Raw genomic sequence first — 22,666 nt, 5'->3', positions numbered from 1 at the left:
CCATAGTTGATCTCCCAGGCATGAAACCAAACTGATTTTGGGTCACGCTCGTCATCTTCCGCAGGCAGTGTTCAATGACTCTTTCCCATAGCTTCATTGTATGGCTCATGAGCTTAATTCCACAGTAATTAGTACAACTTTGAACATCTCCTTTGTTCTTGAAGATTGGTACTAACGTACTTTGCTGCCCACTCGTCGGGCATTCTGTTTGTCCGAAAGATGGTGTTGAAAAGCTTAGTCAGCCATATTATCGCTATGTCTCCAAGGCATCTCCATACCTCGATAGGGATACCATCAGGGCTCATCGCCTTTCCTACCTTCATCCTTTTTAGCACCTCCTTAACTTCATTCTTGTATCCTTTGAACAAAACCCCTGTTGTTGTCATCGAATGGTTCGTCCAATTCTATTGTAGAACTCTCATTCCCTCCATTGAACAATTTGTTGAAGTACTCCTTCCATCTGTTCTTGATCTCTTCATTCTTCACTAATAGTTGGTTTGCTTCATCCTTAATGCATTTGACTTGGTTGACATCCCTTGTCTTCCTTTCACGAATCTTGGCCATCCTATAGATATCCTTTTCTCCCTGCTTAGTGTCCAACCGTTGATAAAGGTCGTCATAGGCTTGACCCCGAGCACTACTAACCGCTCGCTTTGCAGACTTCTTCACTATCCTGTACTTCTCTATGTTGTCTGCACACTTGTCATGATGTAAGCGTTTGTAGCAATCTTTCTTCTCCTTGATAGCCTTTTGGACATCTTCGTTCCACCACCAAGTGTCTTTAACTTCCCTTCTGTTTCCTTGACTCAACCCAAACTCTTCTGAAGCTATCTTTCGGATGCATGTCGCCATCTTCCTCCACATGATGTTTGTGTCTCCCTCTTCTGCCCAAGGGCCCTCCTCGATAACTCTCTCCTTGAAAGTTTGGGCCACATCCCCTTTAAGCTTCCACCACTTTGTTCTAGTGACCTTGTTATGCTTATTCCGTTGTAAACGAATCTTAAAACGGAAGTTAGCTACAATAAGCTTATGTTGGGTTACTACACACTCTCCAGGTATAACCTTGCAATCTAAGCAGGCATGCCTGTTGATAGTCGCCTAGAGGGGGGGTGAATAGGGCGAAACTGAAATTCTCAAAAATAATCACAACTACAAGCCGGGTTAGCATTAGAAATATAATCGAGTCCGCGAGAGAGGGTGCAAAACAAATCGCAAGCAAATAAGAGGGGTGACACGCGGATTTGTTTTACCGAGGTTCGGTTCTTGCAAACCTACTCCCCATTGAGGTGGTCACAAAGACCGGGTCTCTTTCAACCCTTTCCCTCTCTCAAACGGTCCCTCGGACCGAGTGAGCTTTCTCTTCTCAATTGCCTTGGAACACAAAGTTCCTACAAGGACCACCACAAGATTGGTGTCTCTTGCCTCAATTACAAGTGAGTTTGATCGCAAGAAAGAATCAAGAAAGAAGAAAGCAATCCAAGTGCAAGAGCTCGAAAGAACACAAGCAAATCTCTCTCTCTAAGCACTAGGGCGTTGTGTGGAATTTGGGAGAGGATTTGATCTCTTGAATGTGTCTAGAATTGAATGCCTAGCTCTTGTAAGTGGTTGGAAGTGTGAAAACTTGGATGCAATGAATGGTGGGTGGTTGGGGGTATTTATAGCCCCAACCACCAAACTAGCTGTTTGGTGGGGCTGACTGTCGTATGGTGCACCGGACAGTCCGGTGCACACCGGACATGTCCGGTGCGCCAGCCACGTCACCAAAGCCGTTGGGTTCCGACCGTTGGAGCTCTGTCTTCTGGGCCCGCCTGGATGTCCGGTGGCGCACCGGACATGTACTGTAGAGTGTCTGGTGCGCCAGTATGGGTGCGCCTGACTTCTGCGCGCGCTGACGCGCATTTAATGAGCTGCAGGTAGCCGTTGGCGCCGAAGTATTCGTTGCTTCGATGGCACACCGGACAGTCCGGTGTACACCGGACATGTCCGGTGAATTATAGCGGACTAGCCGTTGTGAATTCCCGAAGCTGGCGAGTTTCTGAGGCACCGTTCTTTGGAGCACCGGACAGTCCAGTGAATTTTAGCAGAGCGTCTCTGGATTTTCCCGAAGGTGACGAGTTTGACTTGGAGTCCTCTGGTGCACCGGACATTGTCCGGTGGTGCACCGGACAGTCCGGTGCGCTAGACCAAAGGTGCCTTCGGTTATCCCTTTGCTCTTTTGTTGAACTCAATACTTGGTCTTTTTATTGGCTAAGTGTGAACCTTTAGCACCTGTATAACTTGTACACTAGAGCAAACTAGTTAGTCCAATTATTTGTGTTGGGCAATTCAACCACCAAAATCATTTAGGAACTAGGTGTAAGCCTAATTTCCTTTCAATCTCCCCCTTTTTGGTGATTGATGCCAACACAAACCAAAGCAAGTATAGAAATGCATAATTGAACTAGTTTGCATAATGTAAGTGCAAAGGTTGCTTGGATTTGAGGCAATATAAATACTTACAAGATATGCATGGATTGTTTCTTTGTTTTTAACATTTTGGACCACGCTTGCACCACATGTTTTGTTTTTGCAAATGTTTTGGAAAACCTTTTCAAAGTTCTTTTGCAAATAGTCAAAGGTAAATGAATAAGATTTTGCAAAGCATTTTCAAGATTTGAAATTTTCTCCCCCTGTTTCAAATGCTTTTCCTTTGACTAAACAAAACTCCCCCTTAATGAAATTCTCCTCTTAGTGTTCAAGAGGGTTTTAAGATATCAATTTTGAAAATACTACTTTCTCCCCCTTTTCAACACAATAAGATACCAATTTGAAAAATCATTAGTTTTTAAAATAAGGTGGTGGTGCGGTCCTTTTGCTTTGGGCTCATACTTTCTCCCCCTTTGGCATGAATCGCCAAAAACGGAATCATTAGAGCCCCTAAATAACTCTCTCCCCCTTTGGTCATGAATAAGTAAGTGAAGATTATACCAAAGATGGACTCTTTTTGCTTGGTGCTCATGCTTTCTCCCAAAAAATGGAGAGTTGCTTGGAGTGACGGCGAAGGATGAGTTACGGAGTGGAAGCCTTTGTCTTCGCCGAAGGCTCCAATTCCCTTTCAATACACCTATGACTTGGTTTGAAATAGACTTGAAAACACATTAGTCATAGCATATGAAAGAGATATGATCAAAGGTATATAAATGAACTATGTGTGCAAATCAACAAAAGAAGTTCCTAGAATCAAGAATATTTAGCTCATGCCTAAGTTTGTTAAAAGTTTGTTCATCAAGAGGCTTGGTGAAGATATCGGCTAATTGATCTTTAGTGTTAATGTAAGAAATCTCGATATCTCCCCTTTGTTGGTGATCCCTTAAAAAGTGATACCGAATGGCTATGTGTTTAGTGCGGCTATGCTCAACGGGATTATCCGCCATGCAGATTGCACTCTCATTATCACATAGTAAAGGAACTTTGGTTAATTTGTAACCATAGTCCCTAAGGGTTTGCCTCATCCAAAGTAGTTGCGCGCAACAATGTCCTGCGGCAATATACTCGGCTTCGGCGGTAGAAAGAGCTACGGAATTTTGCTTCTTTGAAGCCCAAGACACCAAGGATCTTCCCAAGAATTGGCAAGTCCCCGATGTGCTCTTTCTATTGATTTTACACCCCGCCCAATCGGCATCCGAATAACCAATCAAATCAAAAGTGGATCCCCTAGGATACCAAAGCCCAAACTTAGGAGTATAAACTAAATATCTCAAGATTCGTTTTACGGCCGTAAGGTGAGCTTCCTTAGGATCGGCTTGAATCTTGCACACATGCATACGGAAAGCATAATATCCGGTCGAGATGCACATAAATATAGCAAAGAACCTATCATCGACCGGTATACCTTTTGATCGACGGATTTACCTCCTTCGTCGAGGTCGAGATGCCCATTGGTTCCCATGGGTGTCTTGATGGGTTTGGCATTCTTCATTCCAAACTTGGTTAGAATGTCTTGAGTGTACTTCGTTTGGCTTAGGAAGGTGCCTTCTTGGAGTTGCTTTACTTGAAATCTTAAGAAATATTTCAATTCCCCCATCATAGACATCTCGAATTTTTGTGTCATGATCCTACAAAATTCTTCACATGTAGACTCGTTAGTAGACCCAAATATAATATCATCAACATAAATTTGGCATACAAACAAGTCATTTTCAAGAGTTTTAGTAAATAAAGTAGGATCGGCCTTTCCAACTTTGAAGCCATTAGTGATAAGGAAATCCCTAAGGCATTCATACCATGCTTTTGGGGCTTGCTTAAGCCCATAAAGCGCCTTAGAGAGTTTATAAACATGGTTAGGGTACTCACTATCTTCAAAGCCGGGAGGTTGCTCAACGTAGACCTCTTCCTTGATTGGTCCATTGAGGAAGGCACTTTTAACATCCATTTGATAAAGCTTAAAGCCATGGTAGGTAGCATAGGCCAATAATATGCGAATTGACTCAAGCCTAGCTACGGGTGCATAGGTTTCACCAAAATCCAAACCTTCGACTTGGGAGTATCCCTTGGCCACAAGTCGAGCTTTGTTCCTCGTCACCACACCATGCTCATCTTGCTTGTTGCGAAAAACCCATTTGGTTCCTACAACATTTTGGTTAGGACGTGGAACTAAATGCCATACCTCATTCCTAGTGAAGTTGTTGAGCTCCTCTTGCATCGCCACCACTCAATCCGAGTCTTGTAGTGCTTCCTCTACCCTGTGTGGCTCAATAGAGGAAACAAAAGAGTAATGCTCACAAAAATGTGCAACACGAGATCTAGTGGTTACCCCCTTATGAATGTCGCCAAGGATGGTGTCGACGGGGTGATCTCGTTGGATTGCTTGGTGGACTCTTGGGTATGGTGGCCTTTGTTCTTCATCCTCCTTGTCTTGATCATTTGCATCTCCCCCTTGATCATTGCCGTCATTTTGAGGTGGCTCATTAGCTTGATCTTCTACTTCATCACCATGAGCTTCATCCTCATTTTGCGTTGGTGGAGATGCTTGCGTGGAGGAGGATGATTGATCTTGTACATTTGGAGACTCTTCGGATTCCTTAGGACACACATCCCCAATGGACATGTTCCTTAGCGCGATGCACGGAGCCTCTTCTTCACCTATCTCATTAAGATCAACTTGCTCTACTTGAGAGCCGTTAGTTTCATCAAACACAACGTCACAAGAAACTTCAACTAGTCCCGAGGACTTGTTAAAGACTCTATATGCCCTTGTGTTTGAATCATATCCTAGTAAAAAGCCTTCTACAGTCTTAGGAGCAAATTTAGATTTTCTACCTCTTTTAACAAGTATAAAGCATTTGCTACCAAAGACTCTAAAATATGAAATATTGGGCTTTTTACCGGTTAGGAGTTCATAGGATGTCTTCTTGAGGATTCGGTGTAGATACAACCGGTTGATGGCGTAGCAGGCGGTGTTGACCGCCTCGGCCCAAAACCGATCCGAAGTCTTGTACTCATCAAGCATGGTTCTTGCCATGTCCAATAGAGTTCTATTCTTCCTCTCTACTACACCATTTTGTTGTGGCGTGTAGGGAGAAGAGAACTCATGCTTGATGCCCTCCTCCTCAAGGAAGCCTTCAATTTGAGAGTTCTTGAACTCCGTCCCGTTGTCGCTTCTAATTTTCTTGATCCTTAAGCCGAACTCATTTTGAGCCCGTCTCAAGAATCCCTTTAAGGTCTCTTGGGTTTGAGATTTTTCCTGCAAAAAGAATACCCAAGTGAAGCGAGAGTAATCATCCACTATTACAAGACAATACTTACTCCCGCCGATGCTTATGTAAGCAATCGGGCCGAATAGATCCATGTGGAGTAGCTCAAGCAGCCTGTCAGTCGTCATGATGTTCTTGTGTGGATGATGGGCACCAACTTGCTTTCCTGCTTGACATGCGCTACAAACCCTGTCTTTCTCAAAGTGAACATTGGTTAGTCCTAAAATGTGCTCTCCCTTTAGAAGCTTATGAAGATTCTTCATCCCAACATGGGCTAGTCGGCGGTGCCAGAGCCAACCCATGTTAGTCTTAGCAATTAAGCATGTGTCGAGTTCAGCTTTATCAAAATCTACTAAGTATAGCTGACCCTCTAACACACCCTTAAATGCTATTGAATCATCACTTTTTCTAAAGACAGTGACACCTACATCAGTAAAGAGACAGTTGTAGCCCATTTTGCATAATTGAGATACAGAAAGCAAATTGTAATCTAATGAATCTACAAAAAAACATTGGAAATAGAATGGTCAGGAGATATAGCAATTTTACCCAATCCTTTGACCAAACCTTGATTTCCATCCCCGAATGTGATAGCTCGTTGGGGATCTTGGTTTTTCTCGTAGGAGGAGAACATTTTCTTCTCCCCAGTCATGTGGTTTGTGCACCCGCTATCGATGATCCAACTTGAGCCCCCGGATGCATAAACCTACAAAACAAGTTTAGTTCTTGACTTTAGGTACCCAAACGGTTTTGGGTCCTTTGGCATTAGAAACAAGAACTTTGGGTACACAAACACAAGTCTTGGTGCCCTTGTGTTTGCCCCCGACAAACTTGGCAACTACCTTGCCGGATTTGTTAGTTAAAACATATGATGCATCAAAAGTTTTGAATGAAATGTCATGATCATTTGATGCATTAGGAGTTCTCTTCTTAGGCAACTTAGCACGGGTTGGTTGCCTAGAACTAGATGTCTCACCCTTATACATAAAAGCATGATTTGGGTCAGAGTGAGACTTACTAGAGTGGATTCTCCTAATCTTGCTCTCGGGATAACCGGCAGGGTACAAAATGTAACCCTCATTATCCTGAGGCATGAGAGCCTTACCCTTTACAAAATTAGACAATATTTTAGGAGGGGCATTAAGTTTGACATTGTCTCCCCTTTGGAAGCCAATGTCATCCTTGATGCCAGGGCGTCTCCCATTATAGAGCATACTTCTAGCAAATTTAAATTTTTCATTTTCTAAGTTATGCTCGGCAATTCTAGCATCTAATTTTGCTATATGATCATTTTGTTGTTTAATTAAAGACATGTGATCATGAATAGCATTAATATCAACATCTCTACATCTAGTACAAATAGATACATGCTCAACTATAGATGTAGAGGGTTTGCAAGATTTTAATTCTACAACCTTAGCATGTAATATATCGTTTTCACTTCTAAGGTTAGAAATAGTAACATTGCAAACATCAAAATCTTTAGCCTTAGCAAGCAATTTTTCATTTTCAATCCTAAGGCTAGCAAGAGAAATATTCAACTCATCAATCCTAGAAAGTAAATCAACATTATCATCTCTAGGATTGGAAGTTGAAACATTACAAACATGAAAATCAACCTTAGCAATTAATTTGGCATTTTCATTTCTAAGGTTGGTGATAGTGTCATGGCATGTGTTTAGCTCACTAGATAATTTTTCACATTTTTCTACCTCTAGAGCATAAGCATTCTTAACCTTAACATGCTTTTTATTTTCCTTGATTAGGAAGTCCTCTTGGGAGTCCAAGAGATCATCCTTTTCATGGATGACACTAATTAGCTCATTTAGTTTTTCCTTTTGTTCCATGTTAAGTTTGGCAAAAAGGGTACGCAAATTATCTTCCTCATCACTAGCATTATTGTAACGCCCCGAATTTTGCAGTTGAATTTTTTTCTTTTCTTTACTCGCCAAAATTCGGGCGTTACCTTTTCTTTTTCTTTTTTTCCCTCGCTAAACCTTGACCTTTTCCAAAGTTCTAGCGGGATTCGGTTTGGATTTCCCGTGTAAGAAAAACCCAAAATACTTTATGTTGTTTGATGCACCATGCCGAGCCTTGCATTTCTTTTGATTGCTTTGAAAGTGCAAATGCATTCATGTAGAAAGATCGGATTTCGAAAATGAGGAGAAGATCTTTTCTTTCTTTTTCTCTCTCTTTCTCTCTCCTCTTTTTCTCTCTCTCCCGCGCCGTGGGCCGACCCCGGCCGGCCCAGCCGCCCCTGGCGCCCCCTCTTGGGCCTTGGCAAGCCCAGCCGCCCCCCCCCCCATCTTCCTTTTTCCCCAAACCCTCTCCCTCTCCCTCTCATTTTCTCTCATTTTCTCTCCCCCACCCTAAGCCGCCGCCGCCCCTACCCGCCCCTGCCCTAAGCCGCCGCCGCCGCCCTCGGCCGCCCCCTACTGCCGGTCGCCCCTCGCCGTCGCTCCCCAACGCCGGTGAGCCCCCCCCCCCTCTCCCTCTCCCTCTCCCTCTCCCTCTCCCCTCTCCCCTCCTCTCCCTCCCTGGCCCAACCGCCCAGCCGCCCTGGCCGCGCGTCCGTCTGGCCCTTGGCCGCGCGCGCCCTGGCCGCGCCCCCTGGCCGCGCCCCCTGGCCGCTCGGCCGGCTCGGCCGCCCTGGCCAGCCCGGCCGCCCTCCCCCCTGCGCGTCCCCGGCTCAGCCGCCCTGGCCGCCGGTTCGGCCGGCTCAGCCGCCCTCCCCCGCGCGCCCGCCCCAGCTCGGCCGCCCTGCCTAGGGCCGGTTCAACCGCCCTAGGGCCGGTTCAACCGCCCCCCCCCCCTTTTTTTATTTTATTTTATTTTCTGTGATCATAGTTATTTTATTTTAGGTAGGCTAATCATTGTTAATGTTATTGAAATATGAAGCTTAATTTAGAATTCCGTTACGCTAATTGATTCATGTGATTAACTGTTTATCTCGTTCAATGTTGATCAACTTAAAATGATTAGGTTTCCATTAGTGTATATGTAACAGAATTCTTTTGTTAAGAACCAATTGTAATTGATCGTTAGTGCATAAGATTTAACCCCCTGCGAGACCCTTTCCCCGTTTCTTTCTAACCATAATGAATGCGATATGGAATGTCATACTTGATGCATATTCGCTTTACTTGTTCCCTTGTATGGTGTACTGTTCTTTTGTATTAAATATGTGGATGTATGTATGTTTGCGCTCGCATAGAGAACGATCCGGTTGAAGAGCCCGAGGAACTCGCAGGAGAAGCCCCTGAGCAGCAATCGTTTGGTGGAGGCAAGTGTCCTTTGACCTATCTCTGTCCTATTCATTATCTAATTCACCTCCCGCTTACACATTTATGCCTAAGGATTGACTAGCTTTTGTTATCCATGTCCTTGTTCACCTATTTGGGTTGGATTATTACTGTTTAGCTCTATGCTATTGCTCAACTATAATCAATGAACATGATGAGATTATCTATGATACGCTGTTTTCCCTTCTCTTATGATGATGTGATACTTGTGGTCTTCAAGGGGGCTCGAGCGGTTTCTCGAGTGCCTCTCCGTAAGGACCTGTTCTATGGATGACCGCCCGGGAAAACAGTGCAACCATGAGGGTGGAATGGGGTGCCCTTAGCTGAATAATTAGAGGATCCGGGGTGTAGTTCACTTAGCCGTCGTGCCGTCAATGGGGCTCGGTGTATGCGGCTCGCTCTGCCAAGTTTGGGTTCGCCCCTTGGGGAGGAGTGCGGTGCATTTAGGAAACCTAACGGGTGGCTACAGCCCCGGGGAATCTTTGTAAAGGCTACGTAGTGATGCCCTGCTAGGCCACCTAGGTAGTGGTCAATGGGGAGTAGCTCTCTCCGGGCAGAATGGGAATCACGGCTTGTGGGTAAAGTGCACAACCTCTGCAGAGTGTTTGAAAACTGATATATCAGCCGTGCTCACGGTTATGAGCGGCCAAGGGAGCTCCAATGATTAGTGGTACTTGATCAGAGATACTTTGGTACAGGTGGATATGAGATTGATGGTTTTGATTATGACTATGGTGCTGGTAAGTGGTACTCTTTCCGTTTGGAAAGGAGTACGTTTGGGTTAATAACTTGGGTTAATGCTAAAACTTGGCTTTCTACTAGTAAGTAATAATTTGACCAACTAAAAGCAACTGCTTGACTTATCCCCACATAAAGCTAGTCCACTACAGCCAAACAGGATACTTGCTGAGTATGTTGATGTGTACTCACCCTTGCTCTACACACCAAACCCCCCCCCATCCCCAGGTTGTCAGCATTGCAACCACTGCTCAGGAGAAGATGAAGCCGTGGAAGGAGACTTCCAGGAGTTCCAAGACTACGACGAGTTCTAGGTGTGGGTTAGCGGCAACCCCCAGTCGGCTGCCTGTGAAGGCCGCGGTTATCTACGTTTCTTTTCTGCACTTTGATTTATTGTAAGACCTATATGGACGTCTCAGACGTATGATGTAATCGACTATTTCCCTTATTAATACTATTTTGAGCACTGTGTGATGATGTCCATATTATGTAACTGCTGTGTACGTGAATAACTGATCTTGGCACGTACATGGTTCGCATTCGGTTTGCCTTCTAAAAACCGGGTGTGACATAAGTGGTATCAAAGCCGTGCTGACTGTAGGACCGCTAACCTAGAGTAGAATGGTCGTTTTAAGGACTATAGACCTCTGTCTCTGCCTTGACTTTGATATCCCTTCAAAAGTTGGTCATACCGACCAAACCTATGTTCTACTATATATTATACCTTGCTGAAAATCATGTTTTATTCTAATCCTTCATTTATTTATGGTTCATTATTTGTTGGTCATATTGATTCTGTTCTCACCCTTTTGCTTGCGATGTCTTTTGTAGATGGCTCGACTTAGACACATTGCACAAAAGTCAGTCATCCCCTTCTTACCCTCCCGCCTTGCTGAGCGTCCGCTTCGCCGTCCCGTGGCCGGACAGTCCAGCCACTTGGAGAGACTACACCACCGCCTGCGTGAAGAGCAGGAGCGTCGACGACAGGAGCAGCAGAGCTCTTCCTTCTCGCTCCACCAGGAGATAGAGTCTGTGAGGAGCTGCTCTCCTGTGCTTCCTCTGGAGCCGCCCCCTGCACCACCACTGGGCGCCCCAGCTTCTGGAGTAGCTGCTGGAGGAGACCCAGACGACGGAGATGGCGACGACAGCTCGAGCCACGACACCGACTTCTCTGCTAACCTTGAGCCGGAAGGATGGGTTGCTCGACCCATCACTCGCGACGCTGCTCGCGGGTGTCACTTCCATGATGCGCTCGACACCCTGCTACGTCGGGCATTTAACCGGCATACTTGGTCCGTCGAGTATCGCTGTGTGGTCTACCAGCATAGTCGCGGGGTCTACCCGGACCGCTGGGAGGCAACTTGCTTGGTGCGCTGCCCGGAGAACAGTCTCCAGGGTGCAGAGGCCTGTTCAGAGCACTATTCTATCTCTGAGCGGGACTCAGCTGAGGCAGCCATGCAAGATGCTGCACGGCGTGCGCTTTCGCACTACTGCTCGGTTTTCGGTGGGGCAGCTGACGGTCTTGACCTGAAGTATTACCCCCGCCGTCCATCTGGCAGCACAGGAGGCGTGATTGTCTCACCTGTTGGTGAGGGCAATCCTAGGTTGAGCAGCACAGTCAACCTAGCCGCCGTGCTAAACACGGAGCTGGACCATGCATTAGACGAGCTGAGTAGGGCTCGTGCTGAGATCGCCCTGCTGCGGGCTGAGCGCGCGGAACGTCGTCATCTGGATGGTGGTTCCCCCGCTCCCGTCGGGACTCAGCACCCGTACCGCTCACCTCAGCGTGGACACCAGTCTTATGGCAATCCCGCCTGCAAGACCAAGATAACTCTAGAACCATAGATCGTTAGAGTTGGATCTTGTAATTAATACGAAATATATACATAGAAGCTTCAGTCTTAGCGTTAGTCTCGGTCTTAGTTAGTCTTAGTTAGACAGGGTAGTTTGCTATATCCTGTGCATTTATGTTTGTCATGATGAACTATGTTTGGTTTGGATCTTTGTAATGATTGTCACCAGAGTGTGGGTATCCCCTGCATTTTGGTTTACCTATTATGTTAATGGAGTTAGTTATATAGTTGGGAAACCCCTTTTATTCCACTTTCCTTTCTATCTGAGAAGCTGTGTGGTCTGTGTTGGAGATCAGTGAAGATGCTCATCTGTTCAGTGCTGCTGAAGAATTCTATTCTCTTTCCTTATGCTGCAAGATTTGCCAGATCAGTTCTGATGTGTGGTTGTATTCTGCAGATGTCAGAAAACAGGCGCAGAGGAGGAAGGCGTGCTCAGCAGGAGCGAGCCGCTCAACAGGAGGAGGTGCCCCAGCAGCAGCACCTGCCGCCCCCGCCCCCGTTGTCCATCGAGCAGATGTTTCTGATGCAGACTCAGGCAGTTCAGGCCATCGGTCAGACTTTGGCCGCCATTCAGCAGCAGCAGCAGCAGCAGCAGGCTCCACCTCAGCCTCAGATGCCTCAGATGCCCAGAGACAAGCGTGCCGAGTTCATGAGAGGTCACCCACCAACGTTTGCTCATTCTTCTGACCCTATGGATGCTGAAGATTGGCTGCGCACTGTGGAGCGGGAGTTGCATACCGCTCAGTGCGATGATAGGGAGAAAGTTCTGTATGGTCCCCGTCTGTTGAGAGGAGCAGCCCAGTCGTGGTGGGAGTCTTACCTCGCCACCCATGCCCATCCTGACGCCATCACCTGGGAAGAGTTCAGAGGTAGCTTTCGTCAGTACCATGTCCCTGCAGGTCTGATGACTGTGAAGAAGGAGGAGTTCCTGGCCCTCAAGCAAGGGCCATTGTCTGTCAGTGAGTACCGAGACAGGTTTCTGCAGTTGTCTCGCTATGCTCCTGAAGATGTTAACACCGACGCCAAGCGGCAGTACCGTTTTCTGAGAGGCTTGGTTGACCCTCTTCAGTATCAACTGATGAATCACACCTTCCCGACATTCCAGCACCTGATTGACAGAGCAATCATGACAGAGAGGAAGCGCAAGGAGATGGAAGATCGTAAGCGCAAGATCAGTGGACCCCAGCCTGGAAGCAGCAATCGTCCTCGTTTCTCAGGCAATCAACCTCAGCAGTTCAGGCAGAACCAGCGTCCACCTCAGCAGCATCAACAGTTTCAAAGGCAGTACCCTCGGAATCAGTACCAGAACCGTCAGAGCAATCAGTCAGGAGGTCAGTTTCCGAGGCAGAATCAGCAGGCACCTCGCCTTCCTGCCCCAGCAAACCAGCAGAACAGTCAGGCAGCACCAGCTCAGGTTGGAAACAGAGCATGTTTCCACTGTGGAGAGCAAGGTCATTGGGTGATGCAATGTCCGAAGAAGGCAGCCCAGCAGCAGTCAGGCCCTAATGCCCCAGCAAAGCAGAATGTGTCTCAGCCTGGAGCAGGCAACCGCTCTCAGCCGCGCTATAATCATGGAAGATTGAACCACTTGGAAGCTGAAGCAGTTCAGGAGACCCCCGGCATGATAGTAGGTATGTTCCCAGTCGACTCCCATATTGCAGAAGTGTTATTTGATACTGGAGCAACACATTCTTTCATTACTGCATCATGGGTAGAAGCACATAATCTTCCAATTACTACCATGTCAACCCCCATTCAAATTGACTCAGCCGGTGGTAGAATTCGTGCCGATAGCATTTGCTTGAATATAAGTGTGAAAATAAGGGGGATAGCATTTCCCGCCAACCTTATAGTAATGGGTACTCAGGGTATAGATGTCATCCTAGGGATGAATTGGCTAGATAAGTATCAGGCAGTTATCAGTTGTGATAAAAGGACAATCAAGTTGGTGTCCCCACTAGGAAAGGAAGTGGTGACCGAGTTAGTCCCACCTGAGCCGAAGAAAGGAAGTTGTTATCAGATGGCTGTCGATAGCAGTGAAGCAGATCCAATTGAGAGTATCAAGGTTGTGTCCGAGTTTCCAGATGTGTTTCCAAAGGACTTACCGGGTATGCCACCAGAGCGGAAAGTTGAGTTTGCTATAGAGCTTCTTCCTGGAACCGCCCCTATTTTCAAGAGAGCTTACAGAATATCTGGACCAGAGTTGGATGAACTTAAGAAGCAGATTGATGAGCTGTCAGAGAAAGGTTACATTCGGCCAAGCACCTCGCCTTGGGCCGCCCCTGTCCTATTTGTGGAGAAGAAAGATGGCACCAAGAGGATGTGTATCGATTATCGAGCTTTGAATGAGGTCACGATCAAGAACAAGTATCCTTTGCCCAGAATAGAAGATCTGGTCGACCAGTTGAGAGGAGCCAGTGTGTTCTCCAAGATTGATCTGAGGTCAGGTTATCATCAGCTCAGGATCCGACCTTCGGACATTCCGAAGACGGCATTCATTTCCAAGTATGGGTTGTATGAGTTCACAGTGATGTCTTTTGGTTTGACCAATGCGCCAGCATTCTTTATGAACTTGATGAACAGTGTATTCATGGATTATCTTGATAAGTTTGTGGTGGTATTCATTGATGACATTCTGGTTTATTCTCAAAGCGAAGAAGAGCACGCAGATCATTTGAGGATGGTGTTGCAGAGATTGCGAGAGCACCAGTTGTATGCAAAGTTGAGCAAGTGTGAGTTCTGGATCAGTGAAGTCCTGTTCTTGGGTCACATAATCAACAAGGAAGGATTGGCTGTGGATCCGAAGAAAGTGGCAGACATTCTGAACTGGAAAGCGCCAACAGATGCCCGAGGAATCAAGAGCTTCATTGGAATGGCCGGATACTATCGGCGATTCATTGAAGGGTTTTCGAAGATTGCGAAACCAATGACAGCGTTGCTAGGCAACAAAGTTGAGTTCAAATGGACCCAGAAATGCCAAGAGGCCTTTGAAGCGCTGAAAGAGAAGTTGACTACAGCGCCCGTCCTAGTCTTGCCTGATGTGCACAAGCCCTTTTCGGTGTATTGTGATGCTTGTTACACAGGTTTGGGATGTGTGTTGATGCAAGAGGGAAGAGTTGTGGCTTACTCGTCCCGACAGTTGAAGGTTCATGAGAAGAATTACCCAATCCATGATCTAGAGTTGGCAGCAGTGGTTCACGCACTGAAGACATAGAGGCACTATTTGTATGGGCAGAAATGCGATGTTTACACAGATCACAAGAGTCTGAAGTACATATTCACTCAATCAGAGTTGAACATGAGGCAACGAAGATGGTTAGAATTGATCAAAGACTATGAGTTGGAAATTTATTACCATCCAGGCAAAGCAAACGTAGTGGCAGATGCTTTGAGCAGAAAGAGTCAAGTCAATCTGATGGTCGCTCGTCCGATGCCTTATGAGTTGGCCAAAGAGTTTGACAGGTTGAGTCTCGGATTTCTGAACAACTCGCGAGGAGTTACAGTTGAGTTGGAACCTACCTTGGAGCGCGAAATCAAAGAAGCGCAGAGGAATGATGAGAAAATCAGTGAGATCCGGCGACTGATTCTAGATGGCAAAGGCAAAGATTTTCGAGAAGATGCAGAAGGCGTGATATGGTTCAAAGACCGCTTGTGTGTTCCCAATGTCCAGTCCATTCGGGAGCTGATTCTCAAGGAAGCTCATGAGACAGCTTATTCGATTCACCCTGGCAGTGAGAAGATGTATCAGGATCTGAAGAAGAAATTCTGGTGGTACGGAATGAAGAGGGAAATCGCAGAGCATGTGGCTATGTGGGACAGTTGCCGAAGGATTAAGGCAGAACACCAGAGACCTGCTGGATTGTTGCAACCGTTGCAGATCCCTCAGTGGAAATGGGATGAAATCGGTATGGATTTCATAGTCGGATTGCCTCGCACTCGAGCCGGCTACGATTCTATTTGGGTAGTAGTGGACCGTTTGACCAAGTCAGCCCACTTCATATCTGTCAAGACCAGCTACAACAGTGCAGTATTGGCAGAGTTGTATATGTCTCGGATCGTTTGTCTTCATGGTGTGCCAAAGAAGATAGTGTCAGACAGAGGAACGCAGTTCACCTCTCATTTCTGGCAGCAGTTGCATGAAGCTTTGGGCACGCATCTGAATTTTAGTTCAGCTTATCACCCGCAGACAGATGGTCAGACTGAAAGAACCAATCAAATTCTTGAAGACATGTTGAGAGCCTGTGCGTTGCAAGATCAGTCCGGATGGGACAAGAGATTGCCTTATGCAGAGTTTTCCTATAACAACAGTTACCAGGCCAGTTTGAAGATGTCACCGTTTCAGGCGCTTTATGGAAGGAGTTGTAGAACTCCGTTGCAATGGGATCAGCCTGGAGAGAAGCAAGTGTTTGGGCCAGACATTCTGCTTGAAGCCGAAGAGAACGTCAAGATGGTCCGAGAGAATCTAAAGATAGCGCAATCAAGGCAGCGAAGCTATGCAGACACAAGAAGAAGAGAACTGAGTTTCGAAGTCGGAGACTTTGTTTATCTGAAAGTATCACCGATCAGAGGAGTCAGAAGATTCGGAGTGAAAGGCAAGCTAGCACCCCGCTACATTGGTCCGTATCAGATTCTTGCAAGACGTGGAGAAGTGGCCTATCAGCTCAGTTTGCCCGAGAATTTGTCTGCTGTGCATGATGTCTTTCATGTGTCTCAGTTGAAGAAGTGCTTGCGTGTGCCAGAAGAGCAGTTGCCAGTGGAAGGTCTGGAAGTCCAGGAGGACTTGACCTATGTTGAGAAGCCAGCTCAGATCCTTGAGATTGCAGATAGAGTCACCCGAAGGAAGACCATCAGAATGTGCAAAGTCAGATGGGATCATCACTCTGAGGAAGAAGCAACCTGGGAGCGTGAAGATGATCTGATGGCCAAGTACCCAGAGCTCTTTGCTAGCCAGCCCTGAATCTCGAGGGCGAGATTCTTTTAAGGGGGATAGGTTTGTAACGCCCCGAATTTTGCAGTTGAATTTTTTTCTTTTCTTTACTCGCCAAAATTCGGGCGTTACCTTTTCTTTTTCTTTTTTTTCCCTCGCTAAACCTTGACCTTTTCCAAAGTTCTAGCGGGATTCGGTTTGGATTTCCCGTGTAAGAAAAACCCAAAATACTTTATGTTGTTTGATGCACCATGCCGAGCCTTGCATTTCTTTTGATTGCTTTGAAAGTGCAAATGCATTCATGTAGAAAGATCGGATTTCGAAAATGAGGAGAAGATCTTTTCTTTCTTTTTCTCTCTCTTTCTCTCTCCTCTTTTTCTCTCTCTCCCGCGCCGTGGGCCGACCCCGGCCGGCCCAGCCGCCCCTGGCGCCCCCTCTTGGGCCTTGGCAAGCCCAGCCGCCCCCCCCCATCTCCCTTTTTCCCCAAACCCTCTCCCTCTCCCTCTCATTTTCTCTCATTTTCTCTCCCCCACCCTAAGCCGCCGCCGCCCCTACCCGCCCCTGCCCTAAGCCGCCGCCGCCGCCCTCGGCCGCCCCCTACTGTCGGCCGCCCCTCGCCGTCGCTCCCCAACGCCGGTGAGCCCCCCCCCCTCTCCCTCTCCCTCTCCCTCTCCCTCTCCCCTCTCCCCTCCTCTCCCTCCCTGGCCCAACCGCCCAGCCGCCCTGGCCGCGCGTCCGCCTGGCCCTTGGCCGCGCGTCCGCCTGGCCCTTGGCCGCGCGCGCCCTGGCCGCGCCCCCTGGCCGCTCGGCCGGCTCGGCCGCCCTGGCCAGCCCGGCCGCCCTCCCCCCTGCGCGTCCCCGGCTCAGCCGCCCTGGCCGCCGGTTCGGCCGGCTCAGCCGCCCTCCCCCGCGCGCCCGCCCCAGCTCGGCCGCCCTGCCTAGGGCCGGTTCAACCGCCCCCCCCCCCTTTTTATTTTATTTTATTTTCTGTGATCATAGTTATTTTATTTTAGGTAGGCTAATCATTGTTAATGTTATTGAAATATGAAGCTTAATTTAGAATTCCGTTACGCTAATTGATTCATGTGATTAACTGTTTATCTCGTTCAATGTTGATCAACTTAAAATGATTAGGTTTCCATTAGTGTATATGTAACAGAATTCTTTTGTTAAGAACCAATTGTAATTGATCGTTAGTGCATAAGATTTAACCCCCTGCGAGACCCTTTCCCCGTTTCTTTCTAACCATAATGAATGCGATATGGAATGTCATACTTGATGCATATTCGCTTTACTTGTTCCCTTGTATGGTGTACTGTTCTTTTGTATTAAATATATGGATGTATGTATGTTTGCGCTCGCATAGAGAACGATCCGGTTGAAGAGCCCGAGGAACTCGCAGGAGAAGCCCCTGAGCAGCAATCGTTTGGTGGAGGCAAGTGTCCTTTGACCTATCTCTGTCCTATTCATTATCTAATTCACCTCCCGCTTAAACATTTATGCCTAAGGATTGACTAGCTTTTGTTATCCATGTCCTTGTTCACCTATTTGGGTTGGATTATTACTGTTTAGCTCTATGCTATTGCTCAACTATAATCAATGAACATGATGAGATTATCTATGATACGCTGTTTTCCCTTCTCTTATGATGATGTGATACTTGTGGTCTTCAAGGGGGCTCGAGCGGTTTCTCGAGTGCCTCTCCGTAAGGACCTGTTCTATGGATGACCGCCCGGGAAAACAGTGCAACCATGAGGGTGGAATGGGGTGCCCTTAGCTGAATAATTAGAGGATCCGGGGTGTAGTTCACTTAGCCGTCGTGCCGTCAATGGGGCTCGGTGTATGCGGCTCGCTCTGCCAAGTTTGGGTTCGCCCCTTGGGGAGGAGTGCGGTGCATTTAGGAAACCTAACGGGTGGCTACAGCCCCGGGGAATCTTTGTAAAGGCTACGTAGTGATGCCCTGCTAGGCCACCTAGGTAGTGGTCAATGGGGAGTAGCTCTCTCCGGGCAGAATGGGAATCACGGCTTGTGGGTAAAGTGCACAACCTCTGCAGAGTGTTTGAAAACTGATATATCAGCCGTGCTCACGGTTATGAGCGGCCAAGGGAGCTCCAATGATTAGTGGTACTTGATCAGAGATACTTTGGTACAGGTGGATATGAGATTGATGGTTTTGATTATGATTATGGTGCTGGTAAGTGGTACTCTTTCCGTTTGGAAAGGAGTACGTTTGGGTTAATAACTTGGGTTAATGCTAAAACTTGGCTTTCTACTAGTAAGTAATAATTTGACCAACTAAAAGCAACTGCTTGACTTATCCCCACATAAAGCTAGTCCACTACAGCCAAACAGGATACTTGCTGAGTATGTTGATGTGTACTCACCCTTGCTCTACACACCAAACCCCCCCCCCATCCCCAGGTTGTCAGCATTGCAACCACTGCTCAGGAGAAGATGAAGCCGTGGAAGGAGACTTCCAGGAGTTCCAAGACTACGACGAGTTCTAGGTGTGGGTTAGCGGCAACCCTCAGTCGGCTGCCTGTGAAGGCCGCGGTTATCTACGTTTCTTTTCTGCACTTTGATTTATTGTAAGACCTATATGGACGTCTCAGACGTATGATGTAATCGACTATTTCCCTTATTAATACTATTTTGAGCACTGTGTGATGATGTTCATATTATGTAACTGCTGTGTACGTGAATAACTGATCCTGGCACGTACATGGTTCGCATTCGGTTTGCCTTCTAAAAACCGGGTGTGACAATTATCATCACTAGAAGATTCATATTTAGTGGAGGATTTTGATTTAACCTTCTTCCTTTTGTCGTCCTTTGACATTAGGCACTTGTGGCCGACGTTGGGGAAGAGAAGTCCCTTGGTGACGGCAATGTTGGCGGCGTCCTCGTCGGAGGAGGAGTCGCTAGAGCTTTCGTCGGAGTCCCACTCCCGACAAACATGGGCATCGCCGCCCTTCTTGTAGTATCTCTTCTTGTTTCTTCTCCCCTTCTTGTCATCGCCCCTGTCACTGTCACTAGATATAGGACATTTTGTAATAAAATGATCGAGCTTACCACATTTGTAGCATACTTTCTTAGAGCGGGGTTTGTAGTCTTTCCCCCTCCTTTGCTTGAGGATTTGGCGGAAGCTCTTGATGATGAGCGTCATTTCCTCGTTGTCGAGCTTGGAGGCGTCGATGGGTGTTCGACTTGGAGTAGCCTCCTCCTTCTTTTCTTCCGTTGCCTTGAATGCGACGGGTTGTGCTTCGGGCGTGGAGGAGGTGCCTTGCTCGATGATTTTCTTTGAGCCTTTAATCATTAGCTCAAAGCTCACAAATTTTCCTATAACCTCCTCGGGAGACATTAGCTTATATCTAGGATCACCTCGAATTAATTGAACTTGTGTAGGGTTAAGAAATACGAGGGATCTAAGAATAACCTTGACCATCTCATGGTCATCCCATTTTTCGCTCCCGAGGTTGCGCACTTGGTTCACCAAGGTCTTCAAGCGGTTGTACATAGCTTGTGGGTCCTCCCCTTGGTGGAGCATGAAGCGACCGAGCTCCCCCTCGATCGTCTCCCGCTTGGTGATTTTTGTCACCTCGTCTCCCTCATGCGCGGTCTTGAGTACGTCCCAAATTTTCTTCGCACTTTTTAACCCTTGCACCTTATTATACTCCTCTCGACTTAGAGAGGCGAGGAGTATAGTGGTGGCTTGGGAGTTAAAGTGATGAATTTGGGCCACCTCGTCCGAGTCGTAGTCTTCATCCCATACGGATGGTACCTGTACACCAAACTCAACAACATTCCATATGCTTGTGTGGAGTGAGGTTAGATGATGTCTTATTTTGTCACTCCACATATTATAATCTTCACCGTCAAAAACCGGTGGTTTGCCTAATGGAACGGAAAGTAATGGAGTATGTCTAGAAGTACGAGGATAATGTAAGGGAATCTTACTAAACTTTTTGCGCTCATGGCGCTTAGAAGTTATGGAGGGTGCGTCGGAGCCGGAGGTAGAAGGTGATGAAGTGTCGGTCTCGTAGTAGACCACCTTCCTCATCTTCTTAATTTTGTCGCCACTCCGATGCGACTTGTGGGAAGAAGTCTTCTTTTCTTTCTTCTTCTCCTTCCTCTTCTCCTTGTTGCGGGACTCTCCCGATAGGGCTTTCTCATTGCTTGTAGTGGGCTTTTCGCCGGTCTCTATCTCCTTCTTGGTGTGATCTCCCGACATCACTTCGAGCGTTTAGGCTCTAATGAAGCACCGGGCTCTGATACTAATTGATAGTCGCCTAGAGGGGGGGGTGAATAGGGCGAAACTGAAATTCTCAAAAATAATCACAACTATAAGTCGGGTTAGCGTTAGAAATATAATCGAGTCCGCGAGAGAGGGTGCAAAACAAATCGCAAGCAAATAAGAGGGGTGACACGCGGATTTGTTTTACCGAGGTTCGGTTCTTGCAAACCTACTCCCCGTTGAGGTGGTCACAAAGGCCGGGTCTCTTTCAACCCTTTCCCTCTCTCAAACGGTCCCTCGGACCGAGTGAGCTTTCTCTTCTCAATTGCCTTGGAACACAAAGTTCCTACAAGGACCACCACAAGATTGGTGTCTCTTGTCTCAATTACAAGTGAGTTTGATCGCAAGAAAGAATCAAGAAAGAAGAAAGCAATCCAAGCGCAAGAGCTCGAAAGAACACAAGCAAATCTCTCTCTCTAAGCACTAGGGCGTTGTGTGGAATTTGGGAGAGGATTTGATCTCTTGAATGTGTCTAGAATTGAATGCCTAGCTCTTGTAAGTGGTTGGAAGTGTGAAAACTTGGATGCAATGAATGGTGGGTGGTTGGGGGTATTTATAGCCCCAACCACCAAACTAGCCGTTTGGTGGGGCTGACTGTCGTATGGTGCACCGGACAGTCCGGTGCACACCGGACATGTCCGATACGCCAGCCACGTCACCAAAGTCGTTGGGTTCCGATCGTTGGAGCTCTGTCTTCTGGGCCCGCCTGGATGTCCGGTGGCGCACCGGACATGTACTGTAGAGTGTCCGGTGCGCCAGTATGGGCGCGCCTGACTTCTGCGCGCGCTGGCGCGCATTTAATGAGCTGCAGGTAGCCGTTGGCGCCGAAGTATCCGTTGCTTCGATGGCACACCGGACAGTCCGGTGTACACCAGACATGCCCGGTGAATTATAGCGGACTAGCCGTTGTGAATTCCCGAAGCTGGCGAGTTCCTGAGGCGCCGTTCTTTGGAGCACCGGACACTGTCCGGTGTACACCGGACAGTCCGGTGAATTTTAGCGGAGCGTCTCTGGATTTTTCCCGAAGGTGACGAGTTTGATTTGGAATCCTCTGGTGCACCGGACATTGTCTGGTGGTGCACCGGACACTGTCCGGTGGCACACCGGACAGTCCGGTGCGCCAAACCAGAGGTGCCTTCGGTTATCCCTTTGCTCTTTTGTTGAACCCAATACCTGGTCTTTTTATTGGCTAAGTGTGAACCTTTAGCACCTATATAACTTGTACACTAGAGCAAACTAGTTAGTCCAATTATTTGTGTTGGGCAATTCAACCACCAAAATCATTTAGAAACTAGGTGTAAGCCTAATTCCCTTTCACCTGTCCTCTTTTCTCAAGAGGACGAAATCAATCTGGCTAGTGTGTTGGCCACTACTGAAGGTCACTAGGTGGGATTTCCTCTTCCTAAAGAAAGTGTTTGCTATAAACATGTCATAGGCTAGGGCAAAGTTCAGGATTTCCTCTCCTTGATTCCTAGTCCCAAAGCTGAAGCCTCCATGCACACCCTCGAAATTGGTGCTAGATGTACCCACATGGCCATTGAGATCTCCTCCTATGAAAAGCTTCTCGCCAACTGACACACTACTAACCATGTCCTCCAAGCCTTCCCAGAACTCCCTCTTTGAGTTCTCATTAAGGCTTATTTGAGGAGCATACATGCTGATAACATTAATCTTATTTCTATAAAAACATATGTTAGTCACAATAATCTTACATTAATCATTAAAAATCAAATTGAAACCTAGATGCTTTTAAATTGTTTTATATTTTAACTCATATCTTGCGCGCTTGTTCGCTCCTATCTTTGAATAGCAAAAAAATC

At 47.1% G+C, this 22,666-nt stretch overlaps 1 protein-coding gene across 1 annotated transcript; it reads right to left on the bottom strand.

Annotated features, from left to right (window-relative positions):
- Positions 1–345: 345 nt before the first annotated feature.
- LOC111591155 (uncharacterized) lies at positions 346–22,510 on the bottom strand. The gene is made up of 2 exons (XM_023302083.1): positions 22,165–22,510; positions 346–1,084 (listed from the first exon to the last, which is right to left on the bottom strand). Exons 1-2 carry the CDS (start codon positions 22,500–22,502, stop codon positions 346–348), a joined length of 1,077 nt encoding a protein of 358 aa, XP_023157851.1. The 5' UTR covers positions 22,503–22,510.
- Positions 22,511–22,666: the final 156 nt, after the last annotated feature.

Source organism: Zea mays, chromosome 3 (genome assembly GCF_902167145.1).
Source record: "Zea mays cultivar B73 chromosome 3, Zm-B73-REFERENCE-NAM-5.0, whole genome shotgun sequence".
NCBI classification, from domain to species: Eukaryota; Viridiplantae; Streptophyta; class Magnoliopsida; order Poales; family Poaceae; genus Zea; species Zea mays.
Note: the sequence above shows the minus strand (reverse complement) of the source record. Positions and strands in the feature narration are given on the sequence as shown.

Coding starts and splice junctions, on each gene's coding strand:
- LOC111591155 (XM_023302083.1), bottom strand. CDS start 22,502: ATGTATGCTCCTCAAATAAGCCTTAATGAGAACTCAAAGAGGGAGTTC. Junction 1,085..22,164: donor CTCTTGAGAAAAGAGGACAG/GTGAAAGGGAAT, acceptor GACTATCAACAG/GCATGCCTGCTTAGATTGCA.